Source organism: Columba livia, chromosome 14, assembly GCF_036013475.1.
Source record: "Columba livia isolate bColLiv1 breed racing homer chromosome 14, bColLiv1.pat.W.v2, whole genome shotgun sequence".
Lineage (NCBI taxonomy): Eukaryota > Metazoa > Chordata > Aves > Columbiformes > Columbidae > Columba > Columba livia.
Window position 1 is genome coordinate 8,893,976 of NC_088615.1, and position 27,151 is coordinate 8,921,126.

Consider the following 27,151-nt stretch of genomic DNA (forward strand, 5'->3'; position numbering starts at 1 on the left):
AGTTTTTACTTTCCAGTACACTGCCCCGTTTCAAGATGTGGACTTTAAAAATCACTTTCTTACTGCATTGCTTTCATTTCTATATATATTATATTGCTTTTGTCTCGATGAAATAATTCTCTATTCTAACTCTTCATAATTACGAGCTGAGAGTTCATAGCTAACAGTAGTATTCAAAGCGGAAAGAAGCTACTTAATTTTTTTTTTTTTTTTAATAGACCAAAGCCATCTTAGTTTAAAAGTAAAGAAAATCACAGGAAAATAACTGGAGAGTTGGAACGATCGATGCTGCTTGAAATGTACTTGCCATGTAATTGAGATGCATTTTCGTTCTGTAGCCATTTACTGATCACATGAGAACGATGATTTGTCATTTTTACTTGCTTCAAATTACTAAAGGCAATTTAATTTCTCTCATGGAGACGACACATCGGATAATGTGAACATAATCAAGAGGTAACGATCTGTGGCTCTACGCACACACACTTACTACAGTTATCAGCTAAACAACTGCCTGCATATGGCAGAGGGAAGGCAATGCAAGACATTCAGAGCCCAAATCACAGGGTTTCCACCCAGGCAATGACATTTTCAACTGAGTAATTTAGCCACACCATGCAACTGCATCTAGATTTTGGATGAGGCAATGCACCATCTACTCATTCTCATATCCATCTGTCCATACCTGGGCAAAAAAATGGCATCTGGTGACCACTATAAAGCGTAGACATGTTCCCTTCAGTCTTTTATGCAATTGGTATGATGGTAGTACCTCAGCATCTCAAAAACCTCTCAGCCAATGCTTCTCATCAGTTAGCAACTGCAAAATCATATGCCTTCTCTAGGAGAACTGTAGCATGTCAGGACCCTAAAGAAAGGTACTGGGTATTGGCATTACGTGAGGGTCTTGTATTTAGTACTGTATTTACAGTTACTTTAAAATGTCTGATGCACCTGTCAGTATGTTATTAGGGACAAGATTCCAATCACTTTGGCAATACAGGCTGAGAACAGTTCAAAACTACAGTTTAACCCTCCCTCTGTTGTATTTTTACAAATGACAGTTAAGGAAAAGTTGCTACTACACCTGCTTCACCTCTTGAAATGCTGGTGAATTAGTCTATTGAGTTTGTTCTCTGCTGCCTATTCCTTCTCAAGCAACCTTGCCACAAATAAGAGTAACACATAAACTAGCATATCATGCTCATAAAGTTTTGTGCTTCTTGGGGCCTGTGTTATAAAACTGGAGAGAGTATCTGGAAACATCTAAGAGCCCACACCGATGAGGGTCTGGGGACCTTTCAGGAGAGAGTAAGAGAAGAGGAGGGTCAGGCTGGGTGCTGTACTCTGGGCTTCTGAGCTCACACATCCTTAGCTAGCAATGATTTATTAAAACTCACTGTATTTTTGTTTCTAGAATGAGTAAAAAATGGTGGTGGGGGAAAGAAGATACATATACACTGAAATGGCTGGCCTGAAAAATCAGCAGTGTAGTGAGCAGCAACAGTGTATACTTTCTTAGTACCGAACTCAGTGGTTTGAGTCAGTGCTATGAGTCAAATGCCAAACACACAATCAAGTCCTGAAGTGTCTCTGTAAAAGTGGAAATGGGAGGTTTTACAGCACACGTGCAAGATTCTCAAATGGTGTGTCATTCTCTGCTAACCAAACTTTGCCTTTCCATGTGAGAGGTGAAGATCAGTCTGGGTTCTTCTGTTCCCAAATAATATAATAGATAATAAATTCCAAGAGGCCAATCCTCTTCTCCAGAAGAGAGTTATCCCATTCCTTTCTCATCAAATCTATTAGATTAACTAATCCACAATAGGTTTGCCCAAGTTTCATTGACCATCATGTGGTCCTAGCACTATTATTCCTTGTAACTGATGTATCAAACATACAGTATCAAGTAAACTTTCAGATCTCAGAGACTGTTTTTTGTCTGTTCATTACAGATAGAGCAGATCCAAAGTTTAAGTACAAATACAAACAAAGTAAACTGCACTCTGCAGTACCAGTGCTCTGGCTGCTTTCAGAATAGCAACAGGGTTTCAATGCTAAAAATGCCATCCTATTTTTTAATTGACTTCTCAGAATTTTCATTTTGTGAAGAATAAATCAAAACAAAAGCCAAACTACGCTATAAAATGCTGAAACAAAACATTTGGCAGTTACTAGCAAAGAATCTTCGAGACTGTATTTTGAAGCATAGAAACCAATGAAGAGTAAGCTGGCTTCAGCTTTGAAGTTAAAGCTTTCAGCAATGCTTCTGATTTCTAAAGAATACAATAGAAACAAGGAAAAACTTAAAAAAAGAAAGAAAGGAGAATGAACCAAACCTCAGGCCTAGTTCAATGCTCAGTGAATCGACTCACCGGGAAAGACACCCATACAATGCAAGCAGAATTAGTCTGTTTGCTCAGAAATCAAGTAACCACAGCTAATCCTTTTGCAGTATTATCCTGTTTCGGCCTTTAATAAATCTGCTTTAAATTAAAGATGTATCCAAGCCAAGAAACATCTCCTTTGATGTTTTAAATGGCTCAAATAAGCTGTTTGCTGGTAAAAGCTCAAAATACAAATTCTGAAGCTGATAAAAATAGTCATTTTTTCTGTGCTGAGAGGCTGGTGCCTCCCAAGAAGGTCAGAGCTTTTAGGATCACAAATTTTAAGCACCTCAAGCACTGGTACATCTTTTGCCCATGCATAAAGGAAAAACAAGCCAGTTACCCAAAAGCAGCTAATTCCCTTGTTTTATAACCCTTAAACACATTGTCTGGGTAATGGAACAAGAAATTTTACATTTTAACTGAATGCAGGCATGGAGCTTGGAACAAGGTAACTAAATTAGTGCAAATGACATTTTTGTTTAAGCTTGTGTAATTACCTATGAGTTGGCATAGCAAACTAAGATTTTCTTGTTTCCTCTTCCTGTCAAAACCACAAATTTCAATGCTTGAACTTTGACAGATAATTCATAACGTAAACATCAGAATTTTCTGCTATTTTGACTTTGGCTGAAGAAAGGAAAATTTTAAAAATAATATTGGCTTTACATGTAAAACGTACAACAGGCAAGCTGCACTAACAACAAAAGTAATCCGGTTGTCCTTAGTGCAAAGGTAACTGTAGACAGAGAAGTGTATGTAATTGATAGGGTTTCAAGTTCCAACCATCACATGCCAATTTGTTTGATTGGGCAGCCACAAATCTGATTCTAATCAAGTTAGAAAAGGAGCCCTGTGATTACCATCATTAAGATTGGTAGCTTTCTCCCAAAGAACAAATACTGTATTTGCAATCCCTACTTATTGCAGACTTCTTTGCAAGTGTATTTTCTGTTCAACGCAAAAGCGTTCATTGCAGCAGGGCAAATCATCAACAGATGGCTCAAGAACAGAAGGCTACTCAAACTTAGTTGCTTTATGCTTCAATCATTCCCTTCAATTGAAATTGTTGCATCTTTAGAGGGAGAGTACTGTGAACCTCCTGGAATTTTTCATAAGCTACGTAACTATGCAGATGTCCACAGGTACCATGGTTGAATAATTCACTGTCCTGCAGCCCCTTCTTGGTCCCCTGGGTAACTGGTCTGGCTCAACAGAGTTAACCGTGGGAGAAAGCCATGTAACTATGAAACACCGCCCACTCTCACCAGGATGTGACCACGACATTTGTCTTAATTTCCACTTTTCCCTCAGCCTTTCTCAGCCATGCGACCTTGATCTTGTAGAATTTGAACGACACAGCTGAAGGAATTATCTTCAAAGAACACAGGGGAGAAGACCCTTGTCTCAAATATGTCTCTTGCAAAATAATTCAGCTCAGTGGGCACACACCTTCTAGGTCCCACTGAAGTCTGAACTGACAGACAGGAGTTTAAATTGTTGAAGGGGGGAGTTACTTAAAACATTTTTAATTACATTTACTATAGAACAAATAAATACCTCCATTTAAAACAAGCTGAATTACAACTTATTCTGATTCCTTGTTTTCACCTGAAGCAGTACATATTATTTCCCTGCTTACCGTCTTCTGAATTCTCATTAACCTTTCTGTCAAGATTGCATTAAACATGTCTTGTTAATTCACCATGTTCTTTGAGAAATCTGACATGGAGATGACAAATGCTTATCTAAAAAATTCCTCCTGATTTAATGAAGTGCATAACAAGAAACAAAATTCTAGTTTACAACACAGCTTTGATTTCAGCTTTGTTACTTCAGAGAGTTCAACAAGAGTGTCTCTGAATAGCCTGAGCATCCATCCTTAAGGGAGCAGAAGAAAAGGTCACAGACCCTGAAGAAATCTAAAGGCTTCAAGAATGTCCTACAAGACTGCAGCATTTTTACTATTCTAATATGACATTTTTACAGCATATATACCTCCTAAATAAAAATCCTTTACAATTAATATGCACTGCTCTTATTTTCAGTTGCCATTAGGTCAAGGCACTAAATTTCTCAAGAAAGTTTATAACCTTGTGGACGTTTCTTGTGAAAAGTGGTTGCACTGTTGGTGCAACACAAAGCACAGCATGAACACTTACATTCAGGTATTTTTTTGTGAGAGAAATGTTGTATGTTTTATAAATACAAGGAAGCTAACATAGCATTTGCTAATCCCCCCAAAAGATCCCAAATTTAGTTTGACTAGTGTAAATGTGCTACATCTATCTTACTAAATATTTTTGAAAAATATTCAGTAAGACAATTATGCAATAACATTACTGTTTATATGCCTCCTTTCATCTACAAAGGAATCGAAGTCCTACGTATTTATAAGAGTATAAATATATGTGAGCATCTATTGCTCAAATGCAGACAATTCTACAGCAGGAAATACCAAATGTTCTGCACACAATATAATGGGTAGTTCAAAGGGAGTTAGATTTAAATCCAGAGAGATGATAAACAACTAGTTAACCAGATTAGAGTACTGAACATACACTGTAACACATTGGGCTTTCAGACTTTTATTTACTGACTCTTAAAAATTCAGTCCATTGTAGCATGACTTTAAGACTTACATACCTTTCCAGACCAAGCAAAGGAATTAAGAGACCTCATGTCAGTTGCTCACAGACCAGTTGTTAGATTCCCCTGCTTGCTTAAAAATCCATCTACAGAAACTCATTGGCTTGGACTACAAAACTGGTTCTTACTGAATCTCATGTTTGTACTGGAGAAGCACTTTTATTGACCTAGGTTGGTGGTGAGTGGTACTAGATGTGATAAAAAAAAATAAAACTCTTGTCTCTTAACACAAAGAATGGCTGGAAGCAAATTATTTCAAGTTGGAAAAGCCTATAAGCAACAAATTCTGTAAAACAACAAAACTAAAAACCTTATAGCTGAATGCTACATTTTTTTTAGAGAAGTCAAATGATTTTCCCACTCATTTCTGCTAACAGTTGCACATAATGAGGCACATCAACTGGTCAAAACTCCTCAGTTTTTCTTCATCTAACAAACAAACTTAAAATCCAACAAGTTTGCATTAAGAAAACCATAAGAGTAGAACTGTAAAAAGGTGTCATATAGTCTGGATGCTAGCAAAATTACTAATTCTTGGGATTAATGTATTCCCAGTCTCCAGCTGGCCTCTGTAGAGATAAGGTTTGTGGCTTATCTTATTATTCTCCAATATAAATTCATTAAGAATTAGTGAAAGTTATTAGTAAAATGTTGATGTTATTTCCCAAAGAACTCTAAGACTCCAGGAGATTAAAAATATTTTCCTGCAATGTACAATGACCTCATAAATATTAGTAGACCCTTTGAACTGGAAAATGCCATCTATTCTAGCTTCTGTGTAATATTACAGGACCGAGCAAAATAGAATACATGAACATTCCTGCTGAAGCTTAACTCTTTAGTAGTCTAAATAAAACTGAAGTTTGACATCATATGTCCATGCTTCAAAAGCCCATGAAAAACATTTGAAGAATGCATTTACACTTCTGAAAGGGAATCAGCCCACCAGGCGAAGATTATTTCCTAAAATATAAACAGCTCATGAACCAAAAGATTTACCTAGATAGTAAATCAGTGTTTTTCAAAATAGTGGTAAATAACCAGTTATACACCATTGATATTTGCACTGTTTAACCAGCAAGAGATATATTTTCATATTTTTTTGAAACTCCCTTTGAAAAAGCTGCTTTCATACAATAACACAGCAAAGCTCTCATGTCTAATACCATGCAAATTGTTGACTAGTAATGCATTTATTGGTGTGTGAACTTTTTTCTGCATTTACTGTTTATGTCAATGTTACATTTGTTCCAAATGGCTGAGCGCAAGGCCAGCTGCAGCAGTTCACACGGCTGTGATGCTCCAGGAAAAAAAGCCCCTCGCAGGTCTGAGGCATTCCTGCATGTCCTCAGAACTCAGAAATTACCCTGCTAAATGGCAACACATCACCCTTCCTGCAGACTATAATAATACTGTAAATTACTGCTGGAGCTCCATCAAACTAGAAGTCAAAGATGACTGCGTTTTTGGAACCAGTTTCTGGAATACTTCAGTATTAAGCCTTGAAACAATTTACTGCAGTTCAAAAAGAGCTGGATGCTGTTTCTGCCTCCGTACCTGAGTTGTCCAGAGGATGTCATATTTGAAATGCAAGAAGTTGAAGGAACTTTGTTCAATTCTTCCCTTAACAATTGAAACTCCGAGCACAAACTTAGCCCCTTCTCAGAGGAGAGGCTGAAAAATTGGGTCCTAGATGCACCATGCTTTGGACAGACACTATAACGTCACCTTTCCTCATCTGGATTTGGAAAGCATCTAACTCCCTGCAGAATCAATGAGAGTGAGGTTAATCCGCCTGATGATTATTTGAGATATTTTGCCACATAATATCCACAGTGACTGATAAGAGATGTTTATAGAGTTGACACACCGCAAGTGTTAGAAAAACACTAAGTTCTCAGGCTGGGTATCTCCCTGCTTGCCATACACTCTACACACTAGTCTTCTTGGTCTTGTAGTGCTACCAGACACCATTTGAGCTGGTCCTGGAAGGACTGTCTTCAGCATTTGAGGGGTCAAATGTCATTTTGGTAGCAATATTTTTCTCTTGAACTTTATGGAGACTGTGAGTATTTTGATTGACCATCCTTGAAGATAGCAGGATAAAGAGTGAGTTATTTTAGCTGTTTGTTAGTTCACACAATCAATGGGACATGTATGTACATATATTGAAAAATTAATTGTATTAAAATGTTGAAATTAATGTGAATATTAATTGCCACTATTTAGTACAGTGACTGAAGCTACTATCAGAAGACACTGAAATGAAGAATCATTGCATTAATTTAAAGCAATAAACTTAAGAGACTGCAGAGTTAATCTTATTTTGTAGCACCTGCTTCTTTGCCCTGGATAGCATGGTAGGGGTGTCTGAATCCTCATTCCCATGGGGAGGAATTATTATACTAAGTTGGTGAGTATTGGCCTCCATCTCTGTGGACCGCAGCCTGACCAGCGTGATGGATAAAACCTCACTGCCCTTAAGCATTCTCCTGGCCTCTTGGTTGTCTCCTCTCAACAGGGAGGTTTCCCCTCATCAAAGTGCTGAGGAAGGGGACATGATCTGAATCATTCTGTTTAAAAATGAAATGAGAATGGGTAAACCGTGCTGAAGGATGACAGCAGCATGCAAAAGTCAGCTGCAGCCCTGTGCATGGGATCACCAAGGAAATCTCTTCCCCAAGCACTGCACAGGCTGATGGCTGGAAACTGAGGGAACGTGACTGATTTGCACAACTCCCTGGGTAGAAAAACATATAATTCAAGAAAGATTAGATTGTCACAATTGCCCCTGACAAGAGTGCCTGTTTAGTGAGGCCTTGAGCCTACATTTCAGGCTAGCACTGTGTTCTAGCCAAGACCTTAAAAATAATCTCAATACAGGCTGTCACCAGTGCTACATTTCCTTGTCACTCTCTAAGTGTGACTGATTTGCCAAGATCAAGCCTAAATTCATGATCAGCAGCAAGGGCAGCTAACATGAATCATACAACTGGCTTTCCTTCTTTGCCTCACAGTTACTCTAAAGAAAATCCTTTCCCTGAGTACATATTTGCTTTTTACACCCACACCATATTCTGTGTGTAATGATGCACGACCGCTCAGCTCATCCCACTGCCTCCTTCTCACTCCCAAAACAAAGATAATGATCAGTAACAAGGAGGCATTTAGCTATTAAATATCAAAGCCTGTATTATAAAATGCATTGATATGGCAGAATGCCATGTCATGGAAAAAAACGGGGCTAGAAATAGCAATCATTTTCTGAAGTGAGTTTAGCACTGAAGAAAGTGGTTGTTTGCTCCGGACAGCTCTAGACAGGCAGTGAGTGCAGTGCCTGTGCAGAGAGCTATGGAGACAGAAAAGCTCTCCATTGAAGATAAGGGGGGAAAGAAAGCACAAAACCAAGGGGATCAGCTGATTAGAGGAAGGAAGGAATAGTAAAGAACCTTTCCTTTCTCTCTACGTTTCTAAAAAGATACAAAGATCAAACTCAAGTCATTAAGCAGACAAACAGTGCATCCAGGAAAAGCGTGAAAAGTCAAAGAATCAATTTTATAAACTTCTAAAAGTGGTATCCCAGAACTGACCAGAATCAGGGGAATGATGGTTAATATGGAAGAAATACAAGAATATCGGATTTTTGGAAGGTGGCAAATGAGTCTTCTCCCAAACCCAGGATACAGCCCAAAGCCAAAGGTGTGAAACAACGGAGCAAGAGATGAACAATGAGCAGAAAAATCCAGACAGAGCTCTCACAGTAGTGAAAGATGATGTCTTGAGCATGTTAACAAAGCAATAAATCTCACAGAGTAATCTGCCACCCTGAAAGCACAGTGTATACGTAGTCCTGAGAGCTTTTGCCCCAGGGAAAGAAGATACCGGAGTTTTAGTGCCAGCTCACATCTCAGATTCTCTTCAAAAAGTACCTTAAAGTGGCTCACTCAATTTACTGGTATACCACAAGATTTGATACTGAAGTTGTACAGTGTCTTCTCTGAAGAAGAATTTAATGATACAATTTTAGACACTGATGGACTGGGTTTCAATCACCATGCCAGTGTAGAGATAATCAGTGATAACGAAGAAAGCTTTTTTCCTAAGCCATTTCTACAGAAGTTTATAAGCTTGCCTGCAATTATTTGGCAATCACCAGGCTTATTCAAAGCTTTCACCCTCTGGACAGTGTGGGGTCTCATTCTTCCACTGACAACACTGAAAAGTTTATGATAGCGTATCAAAAGCATTAATAAAAAGGCTTCCAATTAATGAAAATGGAAATAATCACAAATACTAGATTTTTTTTTTTTTTTTTTTTTTAGGATAAATATAAGGAGAATTTTTAAAAGTAACTTTCCAGTAACTAACTACTTCTAGAAAAGAAATGCTATAAGTTGAAGTAATAAATGACCAGAATGAATGAGAAGATTTAAGCTTGAAATACCAGGAAACTATAGCTGACTGTTATTCGAATATTCTGTTGCATTAACCTGGGGGTTGTTCCACATGGCAATTTTTCTCATGTGATTTTTTCCAACCAATACAATCACTGTTCTTCAGTCAGAGATTAGCCCAGGCATTGCTCAAAAATGATCTCCTACTATTTTCCAGTTATGATTTAGGTCTGAAAACTGTAATAATAATATACAGAATCAAACAGAAGAAAGCAAGCTGAAATTTAGATAACAATGACAGCAAATTTATCATAGCAGAAATATGATTCACTCTCACCTGTAAACCCACAAGCGCTTTTCATCCCTTCATTCCTGAATTACAGATATTGCATCATCTAAACTCATGCATTATTTATACTTTTCTATCATTGCAGTAATCTGAGAAAGCTGACTAAAAAAGCCTAACAAACTTCTTATAAGGCATTAGGTTACATTTCAATATCACAGAGCAAATCTATGGCAAATACCTTTAGGATCACAGCATCATCCTTGCAGTTGCATATTAGGCACTTAACCAGGCCCAATCAACGTCCTTTGTGCCCCCAAATCCTGACCATCTTTCCTGCTCACTGCACAGAGTTGAGTAAAGAACAGCATGGAACAACTCATCATATTTTTTTTTTTTTTTTTTTGATGCTGTGAGCCTTTAGCATAGATGGAAGTTGTTTGCTTCAGACTGAATTCAGATAGGTCTTCTGCTTAATCCTAATCCATAGTCACAGCCATCAATTTTTACATTATTCACAAACACAAATCACACTTCTGATACTAACCCTCCTCTACAGGCTCTATGATGACAGATTTTAGTTTTGAAAACACAAAGAGGTTTCTGTACAGGCTACAGCATTCCTCTTCCGTTTTCCTTACAGAGGATTCTGCTGGTTATTTTCTACTGTTTATTTATTCATTTTAACTGAAAGGCTTTTGATACCAACTTCACCAGAATCACTTCATGATGTGCATCCTGCAGTCCCAGTTTGGCATCCAGCACAAACCAGATCATGTTCCAGCGCAGTGCATCAACTAAAACAGCCTTTTATTTCAGTCTCCCTGCAATTTAAATTGGCTACAGATGATCTGTAAGAGTCTTCAATCTTCACACTGTCTCTTACAGCATTTAGCTCCCCGGGTGGCAGGTGCCTCTTCGACATACCTCTCTTGAGAACGTTAGGCACAGAAACTTCAAAATTGGAATTTCTAGCAAGTAGCTTTCATTTCTGTGAACGGCAAAATATTCCCAGAATAACTTGGGAATCTGAAGTTAAGAGGGAAAAAGTCTATTAACAAGTTGAAGCCTTGATTTAGAGGAGGATTTTAGCACTTGTTTTGTTTGATTTTTCTTCCAAACAGCACATCCACAATCCCCACTAAGAAACCTTGCAAATGAAATTAATTATTTTGTACTTTCTGTGGAGTTTAGTTTTATATCTTCAGATATTCTGTGTGAAATTTATATAGTCCTAGTGTTGCTTTTGCCTTGTAATGATGCTATTTACACAGATAATTAATCCTATAGATTAATTCCATTTGTTACTTTCAGAGAGGCAGCTAAGAGAAGTAATAACAATTTATGCCATTTTTATTTGTGATCTTCTATTTACAAGTCTGTTATAGTCAGGTCAACATAAAAAAAGTTGCCCACAAAAACAAGAACAGGCTGTTGATTATGACCTGGGTCAAGAAGCCTTGCAAGTTGTTATTTATGCACTGAATCTTAATGAACAGGTGGATGTAAAGTATACTTTAATTTGTATCTGGACATAACTAAAGGTTTGAGAATGCCACTGGTTTGACAGGCAAAATGAGTGATTATACACTCACTTGAGGTTTAAAATATCTGGGGACACAGACAGTTTTCACATTTCTTTTTAATATCCTATTTATTTCACTCGAGGTTCATCTCACTCCCATGTGCTATTGCTGGCTCTAAATATGCAAAGCTCACCTTCGTCCTTGGATTTACCCTCACATTTTAATCACAGCTGCACTCTGAGTGATACCAAAAGACAAAATTATGTCACACACTTGTGACACTGATGTTACAAATCTATTCCTAGCCATTGGAGGAGCATGAAGAAGCCAGGTAACGGGTCATGCTGATCCTTGTCTTTGCCTAGTAAGTAATGGAGCAAAAATAACAGAAATAGGAATTTTGGGAGCCAGTCTTTCACATCCACAAGGGAAATAACTATACCATCAGTACTGTATCTACAGTTTCTTTTAAAGTTTGATAAGCAGTACTGTGTATTTCTGGATATGTACCCTTGCCAATCCCTCCTTTCTAGAACAGTTCTCCTTTCCATTGTGTCTCTGAGAACACAAGCAGCTCTGCTTTTACCTAAGCTCAATATTAAAACTGAAGTTTTAGCATAAGTTTCTGTTTGGCAGGGTCAATAGTATTGGTCTGTGCAGATATAAATCCTACAGGTTGAGGTAGTGTCTTTCTGTTGATAACTTCAGTTTTAAATTTAGGTGTAGCAGTAACTCCAGCTTCAAGACATTTTAGAAAGACAACAGGAAAAGATGTAAAGTATCTCAATGTCTACAGTTCAGCATTGGTAATAATCTCATCCTGTGAAACAATACTGGAAACATTCTCTACCTTTTGTCATTTGTTCACCTGTGCCAAACATTAGGTTGGCTTTCTTACAAACTGAGATTTTAAAAGAGAATATTTTCTTTGTTTTGTATTCTCAGTCTTGTGAGCAATAGTGAAAACAGGAAAAGCTGCAAGCAAATAAAATTCTTGATGTTATAATCACGCTTTGAACTAACCAAGTTAGCTCAGACCACATAGTTGAAAAACAACCGCACAAAAACCCAAAGCCAACTAAGTTTCTGCTGCATCCCAGTGAAGTGGGCAAAGTTACGGGTGCTGTGGCCTCTTAGCTATAAGATGAAGTGTCCACAAATATCTTTATTTGTCACAGGTGCTGTCTGTGTGACAAACGCCTGAGCAAGAGCAATCTGGGATGCAGGGGCCCTCTGTTCAGACCAGTGCTTTGCTGGGATCCATACTCATCACTGTTACACAAACTGGCCTTCATTTGAGTGAATACTGTCATGCTTTATGCAAGTCTCAAGTTCAGCCTGTTTCCCTGTAAAGTACTCTGTGCTTGCTCATGTTTAAAGTACTGAGCGTATCCCCCAGTCTCTGAAGGGAGCTGTACTGTGGCAGGAGAGCATCCTGCATCAGGGGATTTACAGCCATAATGGCAACAGGTTTTTATAGACATTACACTGCATCATCCTAAGCCAGGGAAGTGTGAGAAAGCTGTGGAAGCGATGCACTTTATCACGTGAGAGAAGGACACAATCACCAACTACCTAAAAAAACCAAAAACGCCAGATTCCATCTTTTCCATTAGCTGGACCAACCTAAAACTGGTTAGCTCCTAAGCGGAATCAGAATATTAAAAAAGAAAAAATTCACCTAAAAGCAAAACAGTACATAGTGGCAGGCAAAATGTGCTATATGATGTGATTATATGTCTGTAACAAAAGAAATTCTATGCCTCAGCACAAAATATTAAGACTACAGGCCAATTTTCAAGACGCATGCGATGCATGGGCACAGACAGACATGCAAGAATAGGACAAATATTCCCCTGCTGACTGAGCCCCATCAGCAGTTCCAATTCACCAGCCCAGAGCTCATGTGGGGGTGGATGCAATCAGCAGAAGACACCATCAAGTGGGGATCATTTGCATGATGCTGCTATGTATTGCTCCAGGACACGAGTTCTATCTGCCGAGGCTCCTGCAGGGTGAACTCTGCCAGGCTGGGCTGAACCCCGGATTAGAACTGCATCCTGCAAGGTTTCCCTGTCTTTTCTGTCCTACACAGGAACTGGAAGAGGCAGCTTGAATAAGTGTCATCTCTCCTCTAAAAGCCTCTGCTTTTCTATTAATAATTTCTTGCATTTTTGAACTCATTCTCACCATGGAATGCAAATTAACAAAATGCCATGTCTATGCCACTGACTGAAGAATGTCATCATATTTCCCATTCAACTGCTGAATTTTTAAATGCTTGTTACCCTGTCCGTGATACCGAAGAAAACTTTTCTTTAAAAGACATTTTGGCACACTCTCTCCCTCAAATCTCTCATTTTAAAATAGTCTTTTTTGATCTGACCATACAGGTTACTTAAAGTCTTTTGAGATGTCTGCTCTATCAATCTACAGGTATTCATACCAAGATTTCACAACCAGCATTAGTGATATCTTAACTAGGAAACTTCCCTTTCTCCTTTATTTCCCTACCTTTTCATCAAGATCTCTTGCAAGAAAAAGTGAATACAGCTGGCTAGGCCTAAAATGACCCACTTCACTCTATTTTCTCAGCTTGAACAGGTAACAACATGGAAGACAAAATTTGTTTTAACAAGAAAACATCTTCTACCATCATGCACTTGGAATAAAATACATTCCCTTTTCTTCTAGGAAAACAAGAGTATGTTTACAGAATACACTACTTTTACTAAATTACATTACAGAAAACTAGAGGAATGTTGTATTTGACTGTAATCCTTTCTTCCTATATATTTCTAGATGAAACACATGAAAATGGGTAAAAAAAAAAGCTGATACCATTGGAAAACATTCCCAAAGAATTGAAAGAAAAATTAATGGGTATAACTACATAGATTATAAACTCTCTTCGCTGTTTTCCTTCATTTATGATGAAATTAATTCAGATGATGGGAATGCAACTTGTGAAGCTGTTTCTGTTTTGTGTAGTATTACCTTTGGGAAAAAAGCCCTCAGTGAATCCAAGGGCTCCACTTCTATCATCCAATAACCAGTGACTGGGCAAAGGCCCAGTATGTATAGAGTTTTTCCGCAAACAGTGAAAACAAGTTCAATTTTTCTATTAATTCCAATACATCTTCCCATCCACACTATAATATTCTCAGCATTCTTCTTTCTCCATCCCACAGACTCTATTCCAAGACCATCAGTTCCTTCTACATCCTCTACAGTCAACCACTGCGGTGCTCCCAGATCCTCTCCACAAACCAAACTCCCTCCCAACATTTTCTGCGTCTGGATGAGGTAAAAACCTTAATGTAGAGAACCTGGAGGTATAGGGCAATGGAGAGGATGTGAATAGCTCTTGAAGGAAAAAGACAAATTAATCAGGTAATAGCCCAATCCTTATAATACCATCAAAAGGTAATCTGGACAATTCCGTGTTTTGAAGATTTGAAGGACTCCGTCTCATCTTCACCACTTCACTTTGGCTTTTTTTAAAGCACTCCCTTTCTGCCCAGGAAGAACGGTCAACCTGCAAGTTATCATTGAGCAGGTTCTGGCATTTCCATCTCAGGTTACAGATATTCTGAGGCCCAGACACGTTCCTCTCGGAATTTTGCCTTAGAATCAGCGAAAGTTCAGAGAAGTAATTTTGAGCAAAACACAATGAGCTAAGACTGACATTTCCCTATAAAATGAATTCATTGGAAAATACTCATGACATTCTGGCCACAACAACTATCACAATATCTTCTCAATATTATGTGTACAATATCAATGTGATTTCTAGCAGAAACTAAACAAATTTAATGATACAATTACTTTGTGGATGACTGTTTAATACCCAATTTAGTTGCATGTCTGTATGACACAGACTTTTTCAAATATGAGAAATGTCTTCACTTGTGCACTTCATGCCACACTCCCAACTCATTGAGTAATGTCAACACCAAGATGCATTTTCTAGTTATATACCATAGGGGCATATTTGAGCATGATTCATAATATAAAGAAGATATACACATAAATCCTATTATTGGTAATGGAAACTATGCGCATCGCACGTCCCACACAGTGTTTAAAAACTATGCCCCACTGAATAATTTTAAATAACTTGCATTCTACACAGTATGAACCTGTTATCTAAATACTATTCCTTTGCCTACTCTATTATAAAGAGATGAGAGGCAGTTTACAAAAAACAAGCCTTATGGCTTCAATCCCTTTGAGTTTCTAGCCTTTTCTTTTGAATTCTAGAAGTGAAAAACAGTCTGTATCATTCCAATAATCTAATTTTCCAAACCACCTTCATTAACATTGCTGGCTGAAGCCAATTACAAATGCCTTAAGGCTTCCAGCCTCATAAGCATAGTGTGACAGGTCAAATTTTATTGTTTGCTCCATCCATCATTACTGACACAGTAATTCAAAGTACACAAGGCACAGTCTACACACTGCTTCTTCTTTCTCCCTGTGCACCTGCTGTAACTTTAATGTAGAAGCTTATTAATAAAGTACATCATCTTCTGTCATTCAGTGCTGGCTTCTTCCACACATGTGAAAAGAAAAGGTCCCAAGTCATGCTTTTCTTCCAGCAGCATGTAATGTTATCTCCTTTGGGGTAATGTGCCCAAGCAAGTCATGGCTGGTGACTGTGTTTCATCAACAAATATATTTATAAATCTAACTCAATGTGGTAATGAGAATGAAAAGGAAAAAGGAATTCAGCTACAGAACAACCAACCAACACTAAGAAAAACAAAACGAAACTTTTGTCGTGATCTAGAAAAGTAACCAAGATTTTCCTTTACTATATAAAACACAGCTGATAGGCTTACATCTTCCAGCTTAAAGATGGGCACATAACTTCATTTTTCAAGACATTAATGAGATACAGTACCATTTAATTCAATAAGACTTCAGCACATATTTATTTAAAAACACTCCCTAGAAAAAGGTTGTTTTTCTGAGTTTGTGGAATACTGAACAGCCAACAGTGAGAACATTATGTATTCAGACTTCTAATTACTGGCAGTAGCTACATGGGTGCCTGAATAAAAAACATTCCCTTCAACACTGTAGAAGCTTGTAAATGGGAAGGAGAAAAATCATTGAAATTCTAAACATTATTTCATCCCTCTGAAAAATGGGCAAATCAGAAAGGCATAGGGAGAAAACATTTCCTGCAATGATTTGCCCTTCTCCAGCATTGGCCTTCGGTATGTAAAGAAAATCTGTGCCCTCCCTGCTTTTAAAAAAACAAACCAAGAACCCCACAAAACACCAAAACCAGGCAGAAACAAGAATCTAGGTTATTCTTCTGTGCTACAAATTGCTGTAACAAAATCCCAAAATATTAATTGTTGTTTGACAATACCTTGGCAAAAACTACTTTAGACATGTATGACTTTCCCACACACACCATTCCTCAAAAAAGAAACTCTGGTGGGGGGGGTAATTTGGTAACATAAGGAGCTGCACTATCATATGGCAGGTCTAATTACTAAGAGTTCTAGAGTCTCTCAGTGGGTAAACATGAACTTAATATATCCAATTTAGGAAGATACATTTAAGTGAGTCCTATCAATTGAATTCTAGTAAATTAATAATAATAATAATAATACAGTGTATCACTTCTCTTTGATTTATTTAAAGTTTATTCTCCTGTGGGAACATGGGTAAAACTCAAGACAACAACCACAAAACCCTCTACTTCTGCAGCACTAAAACAATGAGCTCTTTTTGTTGCTTCTAAGAGCTGTGTGCGTATCAGAGCCACTTGGGAAAACCAGCTTGTAAAGAATTTCAGGGAGTTGGATGTGAGAGAAGCAAACTTACGCTGCTTGAAACTTCATCTCTTCCTGTCACTCAGTGCTGGTGCACGTTTGTTGGAAATCTGAAAGTTATTTTATTCTGCACAGGTTCTTATACTGCATTTCCCAGTATGATATTCATAGATCACTACAGCAGCTACATATAGAGAAGGGCTTTTTACGGAGTTTAGAATAGCATTTTCTATATACTCAAGTTAGCAAAATAATATGAAGGATGCATTACCACTTGTAGCAACTTGTCTAATAGACACATTTTACTGTGATTTCCCCCAGATTCTGTGGGCTTAAATTGATAATTATAACATTTGACTTTGACAAGCCTTAACTATGGTAAAATAACAGATTCAGGAATTAAAGAAAAAAATGCCTATCTAGAAACTGCCAAAATACGTTAACTGCAAAGAACCCAGTCTGTGCAAAGCCAAATTGTTTTGGACTGAGCAGTGTTAGAATACGGAGAAACAAACTAAAAATATCCTTTCCCTGCTAGGCATGGTTAGAGAAAGGAGATAAACATTGCCATACCCAAATTAGAGCAACTTGCTTAACCCATAGTTGTTAAAACTTAGAGGTACAACTTTGGATAAATTTTGCTTTCTGTCAGGGCCTTTTGCTCACTGGCCCTGGTAGAAATTGAAGTGGTGACAATTTTAACTAATCTCTCTTAAAAGAAATTATATAATACCAAGGAAGAACAAAGGCAGGTGGTAAGCTATCTAACTTTGTCTCTGAAACACCTCAATTAAATACGCTAATTAAAAATCCTGACCAGCTTGGTCAAAATAATCCATGAAAACTAGTCATGGTGCTGTCATATCTTTATGTAGACACAGTTGATTTAACACAGACACCACATACCCTCCCAGCCCCTAAATTGTTCAAGATTTTTTCATGATGACTTCAAAGTAGCTCCCCCAGTATTTTTTTAAGAGAGTGTACAGATTTTTCCGAACTATGAAAGATGAAAATGTGAATTGCCCAGCATTGCAACACAGGTCAGTGGAAAAATTGGGTAATGTACCAGATCTACCATGTACAGGTTCAAGAATGGTACATAATACTACGTCAGGCCTAGACTCTGAACTGAGTGCAAAGAATAGAGTGCAGAGATTAAAAATACGAAGATGAAGAAAAAGAGTGGGGGGAGAGGAACCACTAAATTTATTCTTGCACCTCCCACCAATAATCTCTACATTTTGAACAGAGAGTAAATGCATAAAGCTAATTTAATTTTCTTCTCAAAGGATTTCTTTAACCATATGCTACCTTGTCTTACTCTTTATCTCCCCTCACCCTCTTTCCTTAATTTTCCTTGCAAAAACAAAGCTAAAAGTGAATACAGAACTTAATCCAATTCTCCACCTAACTGAGGGCAGGACAGGTCTTAACCCTTGCTAAACCTCCGCTGAGCATCTTGTTTTCCCTCAGGAATGGCATTTGCTGCGTTCCCCGGTTGGCTGAGTCACATTGCACAAACCGCAGGCAGGGAAAGTGGAACAACAGCCCCCAGAGCACAGGTAATCCAGCCAACATCCGGATTATGAAAAACCAAACCATGTTGCACTAAATATTCAACACTTGGACACTTTAACAAGTATTTGTTAATTGTGCTTCTGAATACAGATTCCTAATCAAACATAGCAGCCCTCACATCGTATGCATTTAACTAACAGTGGCTCATTATTTTGGTCATTATTTTTTCCTCCCAATTCAAGATTGTAAGAAATTTATTTCTCTTGCACATCCCTTAATATCAAATTTGTTACCTAATGTTATGACAACAGAATGTAATTTCTCCATTTTCAAACAAAAAGAGACATGATCATGGACTTAATTAGTTTGCAATGATTTAATTAAAATTTGCACAACAACAATGTACCTAATTAGAAGCATAATAATTATACCAATGTACCTTTCCATCTTTGAAGGGACCATTAGTCATTGAGGTGGTACGTTTTGTAATTTAAGATCATCCTTATTTTCATTTTCTGATTAGTTAAGTGCAGTCATCATCATGTTCAGGTAATTGCTTTATTAACCAGCTTAATTAAACTTCCTGTAAAACTGGCAGCTACAGAGTTATTCTTGTTAATGTGTTGCTGAAAAAACATTACCTAATTACATTGCACTCTTTACAGGGTTTACCCCACAAGCTTAATTCATCAGTACTTTAAAGAGCTTTGAAAACTCTGACTGCAGTATACTATGGAAGTGCTTTGTATTGTCAGAGTATTAAACAAAGCTGTTATACCCAGGAAACAGCAATTTCTCATTACAAAGTTTTATAATATGGTAGAGACTGGCTGTTAATCCAACATGTTAACCTGAGTGAGGACCCGCGATTCTGTTTCACACGTTTTTACTTGCAGTATCAGTTACTGAGCATCTCTACAGACACCCAAGCACAGCACCACATTGCAGTAATAGTCCTCAAGAACATACCACACAATGCCTGTTTCTGCCGGGCCAGTAACATTTCCTCTGCTGCTCTGCAAATGAAATGACTGTGGCAGAGAATGCTAATCCCTTGTAATCGAGCTGGATGGGCACCATCAGTTCCCAGAATCACCAGCACTGTAATTAACATCAACAAAATGCCTTCTTTCAAAATGCAATTCCACAGAAAGCACTAGAACAAAAAGCATAACAGTCTGAGGATTATCAAACAGTGCAAAACAGCAAGATAAGGCTTTTGCTATTTTGCCACATAGCCTGTATAAATGTAAGAGTTTTATTATCCAGTCAGGAATAACTGAGACGTCACTTTAAAAGAACAACAACTAAAATGCATTTTATGTTACTTTCCTGGAGTTGAATCCTTAAAGATTTCTTGAACTTTATAAAAAAGAGAACACAAAGTCCTTCATATTCCACAAGCCATACTGACCACCATCCCAGATCAAGTTCTGCAGTCTTTATTTTAGCTTAAGGTCTGCAACTAAACATGCCAAAAAATGAATACTCAGGATCTGTCCAAAAATAAATTTCAACCCAAGTCAAAGTTGAAATGAAAAAGGAGAAATGCTTTTATTAAATTAGTGTGTTAGCTCCAATATCAGCTTGCCTTATCTAAAGATACGATTGCCTCCACTTTTGCATAAGACTTCAGGAACCACATTAGTTCAGGGCTGCCATGCCTCAGCCTGCTAACCTGCCAAGCTGTGGACTCCTAAAAGTGAAAAAACTACAAAGAAGTAAAAGATAGAGCAGATTAGAAACAGAACACATCGGTCCTGCCAAATGATCCCAGTCATCCCAGCTTCTGGTAATCACTGGCTTAGGGACTCAGTGTGTGAGAGGTTTACCAGCCTGCAGTGGGTCCCTTCTTCATGGATACATATAAATCCCATTTGCATCTTTGTCTTGTACAGTATTGTGCTGCAGTGATTTTCACAATTTTATTTTGAGTGGAAAAAATAAGAATACTTCGTTTTGAAGTTATTGACTTGTAATTTAATTACATCTTGTATTACTAAGTACATAATTCCTTTTCCAATATTAGTCATGATTTCATATAAAATCATGCTGAAGTGTTCTAGTTAACTCTGTTTCCTTGCTGATTCCACACCTGACAGTAATTACTGTCCTCTGAGCATCTCCTAGTTCTACCATGCCAGCTTTGAGATGAAGTGATGATAACTGAAGGGAATGAGAAATCCAGGCATTTACAGAAAAACATAATATCTTGTGCATGTTCTCAATTCCCTTTTTAACACTTTATTCACATTTTTGCCTGGCAGTGATCATTACTATGTCTTCAGAGAAACAGACAGGATTTATTGTAAGATCAAATGGCTAAATGAGCCTGTGATATGTGTATCTGGTTATTTTCTCTTAATGCGAATCACTGTGCATTTATTGACAGCCAAGTTTCATCTGCATTTTACCAGTCAATCATACTTCTGCAATATCATTTCCTTTTAATTTATTTTTACCTCAGTTAACAGTTCAAAGAATAGAAAGAGCAATCCCTGCACAAACATTACTGATTGTGTTGAACAGCAACCCCTGGTCATCAGCAAAATGCTTTGATGCTGCTCTGCTTGGCCACAAATCCTGAGCCCAAACCCCATCTCCTGCTGAACCCACTGCTGCGCTGGCAGGAAAAAGCAAAAAGCAAACCCAGGCAGGACAGATCAAAATGCTGGTGTGTGCATATACACCACCTGCCTGCCTGTGTCAGTAGATGGCCAATACACAATTTCAGGAAACTTTTTTTCCACCTGAAATGTGGTGGCTACTCTCCATCTTTTGTTTACAAGCTTAGCAAGAATCCTTCCACTTGCCCAGCATTATCATTACGTGGTCACAAAGCAGCTGGTGCAGAGTCAGAGATGAACACACATACAAACACAGGGTGGTGCCCGCACTCACATGTCCACCTTTTGGCATTTTCACAGTCAATACTAGAGCATGCCAGCACTGCAATGCCAGAAATAATACTTGCCAACAGCACTGCAGATGAAATAAGATTACCAAAGAAAAGCTTTGATTTTAGTGATCTAAGGGCAAGAAAGAAGGATCCTATTATTTGGTGAAAACTAACAGTAAATTTGAGGGAAGCAGTTGTATTGTATTCTTAAAAGATATCAGAAACCCATGATCATTACTGACTATGAAATGTTTTCTTAGGACATTTAAGTATACCATTAGTTTTCATGCTCTGTCTAAAGTATTTTCTCTTAACTTCCAAAACTGATCTTCAACAAAAACAAACAAAAAACAATAACAACAAAAAAACCAAAAACAAAACCACAATGAAACAGATTTTAGAGAAATTGTAGAGACGCAACAATGTTACAGGTTACTGTAATAATAGAATCACAGATTACAAGGTACTGTATACAGTAAAGAAGAATCATACTGCTATAAGCTCCTCTTATTTAGCAACGGTTAAGCAGACATGCATCCTCTCATTAGGACTAGATGTTACAGAAGGATTACCAACTGGCATAATACTGGAAGACCCTCAAATAAATTAAAAATCAAAAAAACCCCAAAAGCAACTAGAAGTATGTAGTGTGACAAGGAACAGCTCCTGTGGGACAGTACTGAAAAAGCAGCCAAACTTGCCCAGCAGTAGAGAACATGGGCAAAATCTGTCAAAAAGAAGTTGCTATTCTTAGGAGATCAACAAGATGCTGTAATTTTAAGCTGCTAGGACAGGAGCAACTTCTGGGAGGTATGCCTATGGTAGTTAAGCACATCAGCAGCAAGAACTGTTTGATGTCTCCATCACAGCTGTCAGGCTTATATCATAGTCAAAACAGTTTGGTGAATTTATGACATCATCAGAACTTCTGATTAAGACCATTGGATCTTCTAGTAAGAAATATAGAAGGTCAAAAAAAGACTCAGCTAACAGGGATGCAGGTTAAGATGCACGGAATGGTGACTGAATATGAAATGAAAGCTATTTACTACAGAATCTTGTATACTCTCAAGAGTTCAGACCAAAAAATTTGTTTTCAAAATGAGCCCAATTGTAGTCCTAAACACCAATCCTAAGTTACTGTACTACATACTCCTAGAGAGTATTAAAGGCAGTAGCTTCTTTAACTGGCAGCTTGGAGCCCATTTCCTATACTTTGCATGTGCACATATGAGAGCGTTTTTGCCGATTTTCTCTTTTAGCCACGCAAATCCTTCAGCCAGAATAGAATAGGCTTAAATGAATTAGCCAGGACAGCATTTTAATATTTCTGCTCATTGCTGGATGTATTCAAGCCACCCAGCTGAGAAGGGAAGGTAGCTGCAATATCATCATCACTGTTGTATCACAGCAGAGAAACTTTCCCCTTGAACACTTCATTTTCCTGGATTTTGGGGGCTTTTAAAGGTTAGTTTTACATGCAGTCAAACCTTACCTTAGATGCAGGAAAAGAAGAAAACTTCAGGAATATTCCCTAAACATGACTTCCAGTGCCTGAAGTGCTGTTTATGGAACATGTATCCCAAACACGGAAGGATTTATTTGATAATCAAAGATTTGGACTGCTGAATGGCTGTGAAGCCAGGTTTTTTTAATTGAGTCAAGGCCTAAGGTGATTATATTTTCTGTACAACAATGAGCCAATTTATCCCCACTGGGTCATGGGAATTCTTTTTATGTTACCATATATGCTGCACCTGGCACTCAATCATATTAAAACTGGGGTTTAAATGTATTTTAATATGTTACAGTGTAACTGCCAAGTTATTTTACCATTAGGAGACCAAATCTTAAAAGAACTATCCCACATTCCTCTTGTCCAAACAAGCCCATCTGATCCAATTAATTTTTATTCTGTTGCATCACCAATAGTGAAAGTGTTCTGCTTCATTAGCAAGAACAAGCTATTTAGAGAAACATGAATCCCACAAGTCATAAGGCTCTGATTTGTCATCTCATTTGCTGTTTGTCAGATACGTAAAAATCTACAGTTATCAGCACTTTTTACACACAGATATACCAAGAACTAAAGTAGACTTTAATTCTGCCTATTAATGAAAGTTATTTCATCCTCACACTACAGCCTGGATGACCATTACTGACAGGGTTCCAGGTCACAGAGAACTCACCTTGGAGGTATATGTGTGTCCATCAGACCCACAGACAGCGCTGCCATGTGCCATGGGGCAGGGTTTGCATTTCACTATGTTCGCTGGTCCAGCCCAGTGCTTCTGGGCCAAGGCTCCTTTCTTTTGTCGAAGGCTATAAAACAAAGAGACATCAGTTGTGGTGGTTTTTTTTAATTTTATTTTTTTTTTTAACATGGTTGTATAAGACAGAATAATGAGAGCTTCACTGAATAGAGCAAAGCCAGATTTTCAACACAGTATTAATTTAAAGCAAGCAAATTAAATATAGCTCCTAACAATGTTTCTATAATAAGGCACATTACAGCAGGCAATCTAAGAGTCATAAATCTGTAGGCAGTCCTAGATTTACAATACTTGGCAGCTTCAATTTATGACTACAAATGACTTCACTTAATACAGCATTTTGTCCAACTACACTGTGTTTCTTGTGAAGCAGGCAAGCAACATTATATGGTTGTATTTTGAGACATTTTCACCAGGCCTTCTCCAAGTTGCCAAGTTACTGTTAAGGCATTGACAATTTTAAAACAAAACCCTTATGCTTATAAAAATGTACAAAAAATCACCAAAGAGCTTTGCCATTGTACATGCAGTAGCACTCTCACCGTGCCAGCTACGGAACAGCTGCTACTCTCAGATCAATCACACCCCCCCAGGAATGCCATAAAGTGACAGAGAGCATCTCCAATTCCACAAATGCATTTGTACCATGGGAGCGACTGCAGTTGTCCTCAAGTCATGGACTACTCAATTATTGCATTAAAAATGTCTACGAAAAGACATCTGCTCCAAAAACTTACTGCAAAACATGTGCAATTGATTCTGATTAACAGCTCATTTTCCTGTCATAATGAACTACTTGACTGATACAACATTAAGTAATTATCACCAGCATACTGTTGTAAGCCGATTAAGAGTTTGCTTTAGAAACCACAAGTCAATGTTACAATGCAGATTCATTTTGGTCATGTGTACTTGTCTTTCACTTGAAAACATTTACAAGGGAAGGCAAGGCATTGCATCAACTTTGCTGTAGACTGTTAAGAAAAATAATTGCCATCTGTTCTCATATCACAGTAAAAAAGATATGATATTACATCTCAATGCACTGCTGAATGACTTTATCACAGTTTTAGAAAAATATATACAGATATATTTTAAAGCAATTTCACTACAACTTGCAATTTGCTACACAATACTGACTCTGATGTAATGACACATTCAGCTGCTAAAATAATAAAATTTCTATTCTTTCATCTCAGTTCTAGTTTTCTTCAAGTTTAACCTTTGTCACGGTGATGAATAGTACTATTAAGAAGCTTGTGTCCACAGAAGGAATCCAATCATGATATCATAAACTATGAAAATAGAAGCCTAGTATTAAAGACTAAATTCCCTTGTTATTTTGAAAAAGTTTTCTTAATGCACAGAGCAGCTTTCCCTCTTTCAGATGCATTCTGCCTTGCAGAGTTACCATTATACCAGATGCCAAATGATGCACATGGGGGACTGCTTGGCTCTGAACCCCTAAATACAGCTCTGCAGATATAGTCTCTTATGCTGCGGCTGTACAAACCATTTAATTAAGTTTTCCAGAGTAACTTGGACTTTTCTGTAACCCCCTTCCCTCTAATAATGCTTTGTTATTAAATGTAACAATTATCTTACTTTCTGGAACTGTTTCTATTACAGGCATTTCTTTTGTCTTTTCAGCTTGACAGAAAATAACCTTATTCACTTCACTTATGGCCATGCACTTCTCAAAACATACAAACTCAGAGTCAGAAATAAGCCTGGATGTAGTAGTACAGATCCTGATGAGCAGAGGCTGGAGACAGATGTGAAAAGTGCTGTGTTTCTCTGTCGGAGACTGCAGGATGGATCATGGCACCTTTCCACCGTCTCAAAAGACAGACCCTTGTCTACATGTAAAATTGTTAAGAGGAAAGTTTTCAGGAGTAGCTACGGAAAAGCAGCTAAGAAACGCTAAACTTGGAGTGTATGATTTAGTGCCATCATCATCAAAGCCATTAGCCACAAAGCATGCAGGATGGAGATGAGCAGCTGAACTAATGAGCATCTCATCAAAATTAAGCATAGATTGAAGTTCCTAGCTAGACTGATGCCTAACAAATCACAAGTTCTTGAGGCTCTGAGTGGCAAGTATAAATACATTTTACAACATTCATTGACCAAACTATATTTAGGCATATCACATTATAATGTTAAAAGAAAAGTCAATTCCAGACATGGCTGATTGTCCCTCTCTGCATAACCTTACGCACCCCCTGTGCTTAATTTCTTTAACCCTGCCTTGGCCCGTTCAGCTATCATATTGCAAAAACAGTTACTGCTGGAAGTTTCTGCTGGAGCTAATAATGTTTTCCACTCTCCCATCCTCACTTAAAAAAAATAAAAAAAAATTGAATTTATCCATTTCAAGTCATTTCAGCAACTCATCAAACCTGGTGACCCTTCCCATCACTTTGCTCCAAGTTAAAAGAATATGCACAGCCTTAGGCTTGAGCTTTCTTCTGTCTGCAGCAGCCAACAGCAAAGCATGTGTGCAAGAGCAGAGCCTCCCCCAGAGCTAATAACTGGAATGGATCCACCTGAAAGGGATTTGCAGCATTTCACCTGCAGACACTGAAGAAAACTTTATTCTTTTCCTACATCCCACATTCATTTTCAGGATCTTCTTTTATTATTTAGGGGAAATTTATTCTCTCAAGGAGAGATATTTAATAACAAGATGAATTCACAGTGAGGTACATCTCAAAGCATTTTATTCTTTTAAAAAGAAAAGTTATATTAGTAGCACTTCAAATAACGTGTGCAACAAGGCAGGGGATTGCTGCAAGAAACCTGCAGCAATCCTAATTTCTGCATAAGTGATTTAATTGGCAGCATAATGGAGCAGCCATTTTGGTTACAAGAAATAACTTGCGTTTCAAAAATGAATATATTCTTCTCAAGCTACAGTTTTGCAGAATGTCAATGTATTTGAAGCAAGGCTAAAATGATTTTTGTCAGCTTGGCCAAGCGAGCAATAGCTGAAAGTTTTAACTGTATACACAAATTCCATCTCACCTCTAAAAATATAGGTAAGCACCAATTTCCCAGAGGGAACATCTATTTTCCAGAAGTAAACATGGATTTTTCTGAAGTGATATTTTGAGAGGTTGGATAAGACTCCTGGAAGCTTTTCAATCCTATAGCCCCTAACAACACATCAAACATCCAAACAAACAAATTAAAACCTAGGCAAGAATATTGGCTGCCATAAGCACAAAGCCTGCAAATCCCTTCTCAATGGAAAAGCACATTCACGTACTCTGGGAAAATGTTTTGCTATGGTAATCATCTTGTTTTAGAACAAATATGTCAGGAGCAAGGCAGGCCAAAGCAAATTAAGCCTTATTTATTTTTTCTGACAACTTAACCAACTTTAATCCTGCTTTAAGACTTGGAGTTGAAAGGATCTCCT

The 27,151-nt window shown here is 37.8% G+C and overlaps 1 protein-coding gene across 3 annotated transcripts in view; it reads right to left on the reverse strand.

Annotated features, from left to right (window-relative positions):
- SPOCK1 (SPARC (osteonectin), cwcv and kazal like domains proteoglycan 1) overlaps positions 1-27,151 on the reverse strand; it is a 277,816-nt gene that overhangs the window by 67,063 nt on the left and 183,602 nt on the right. For all 3 annotated transcript variants that reach the window (XM_065029939.1, XM_021289041.2, XM_065029938.1), the window contains one exon: positions 23,644-23,776. In XM_065029939.1, the coding sequence (XP_064886011.1) occupies positions 23,644-23,776 (133 nt within the window). The remainder of the gene's footprint in view (positions 1-23,643; positions 23,777-27,151) is intronic.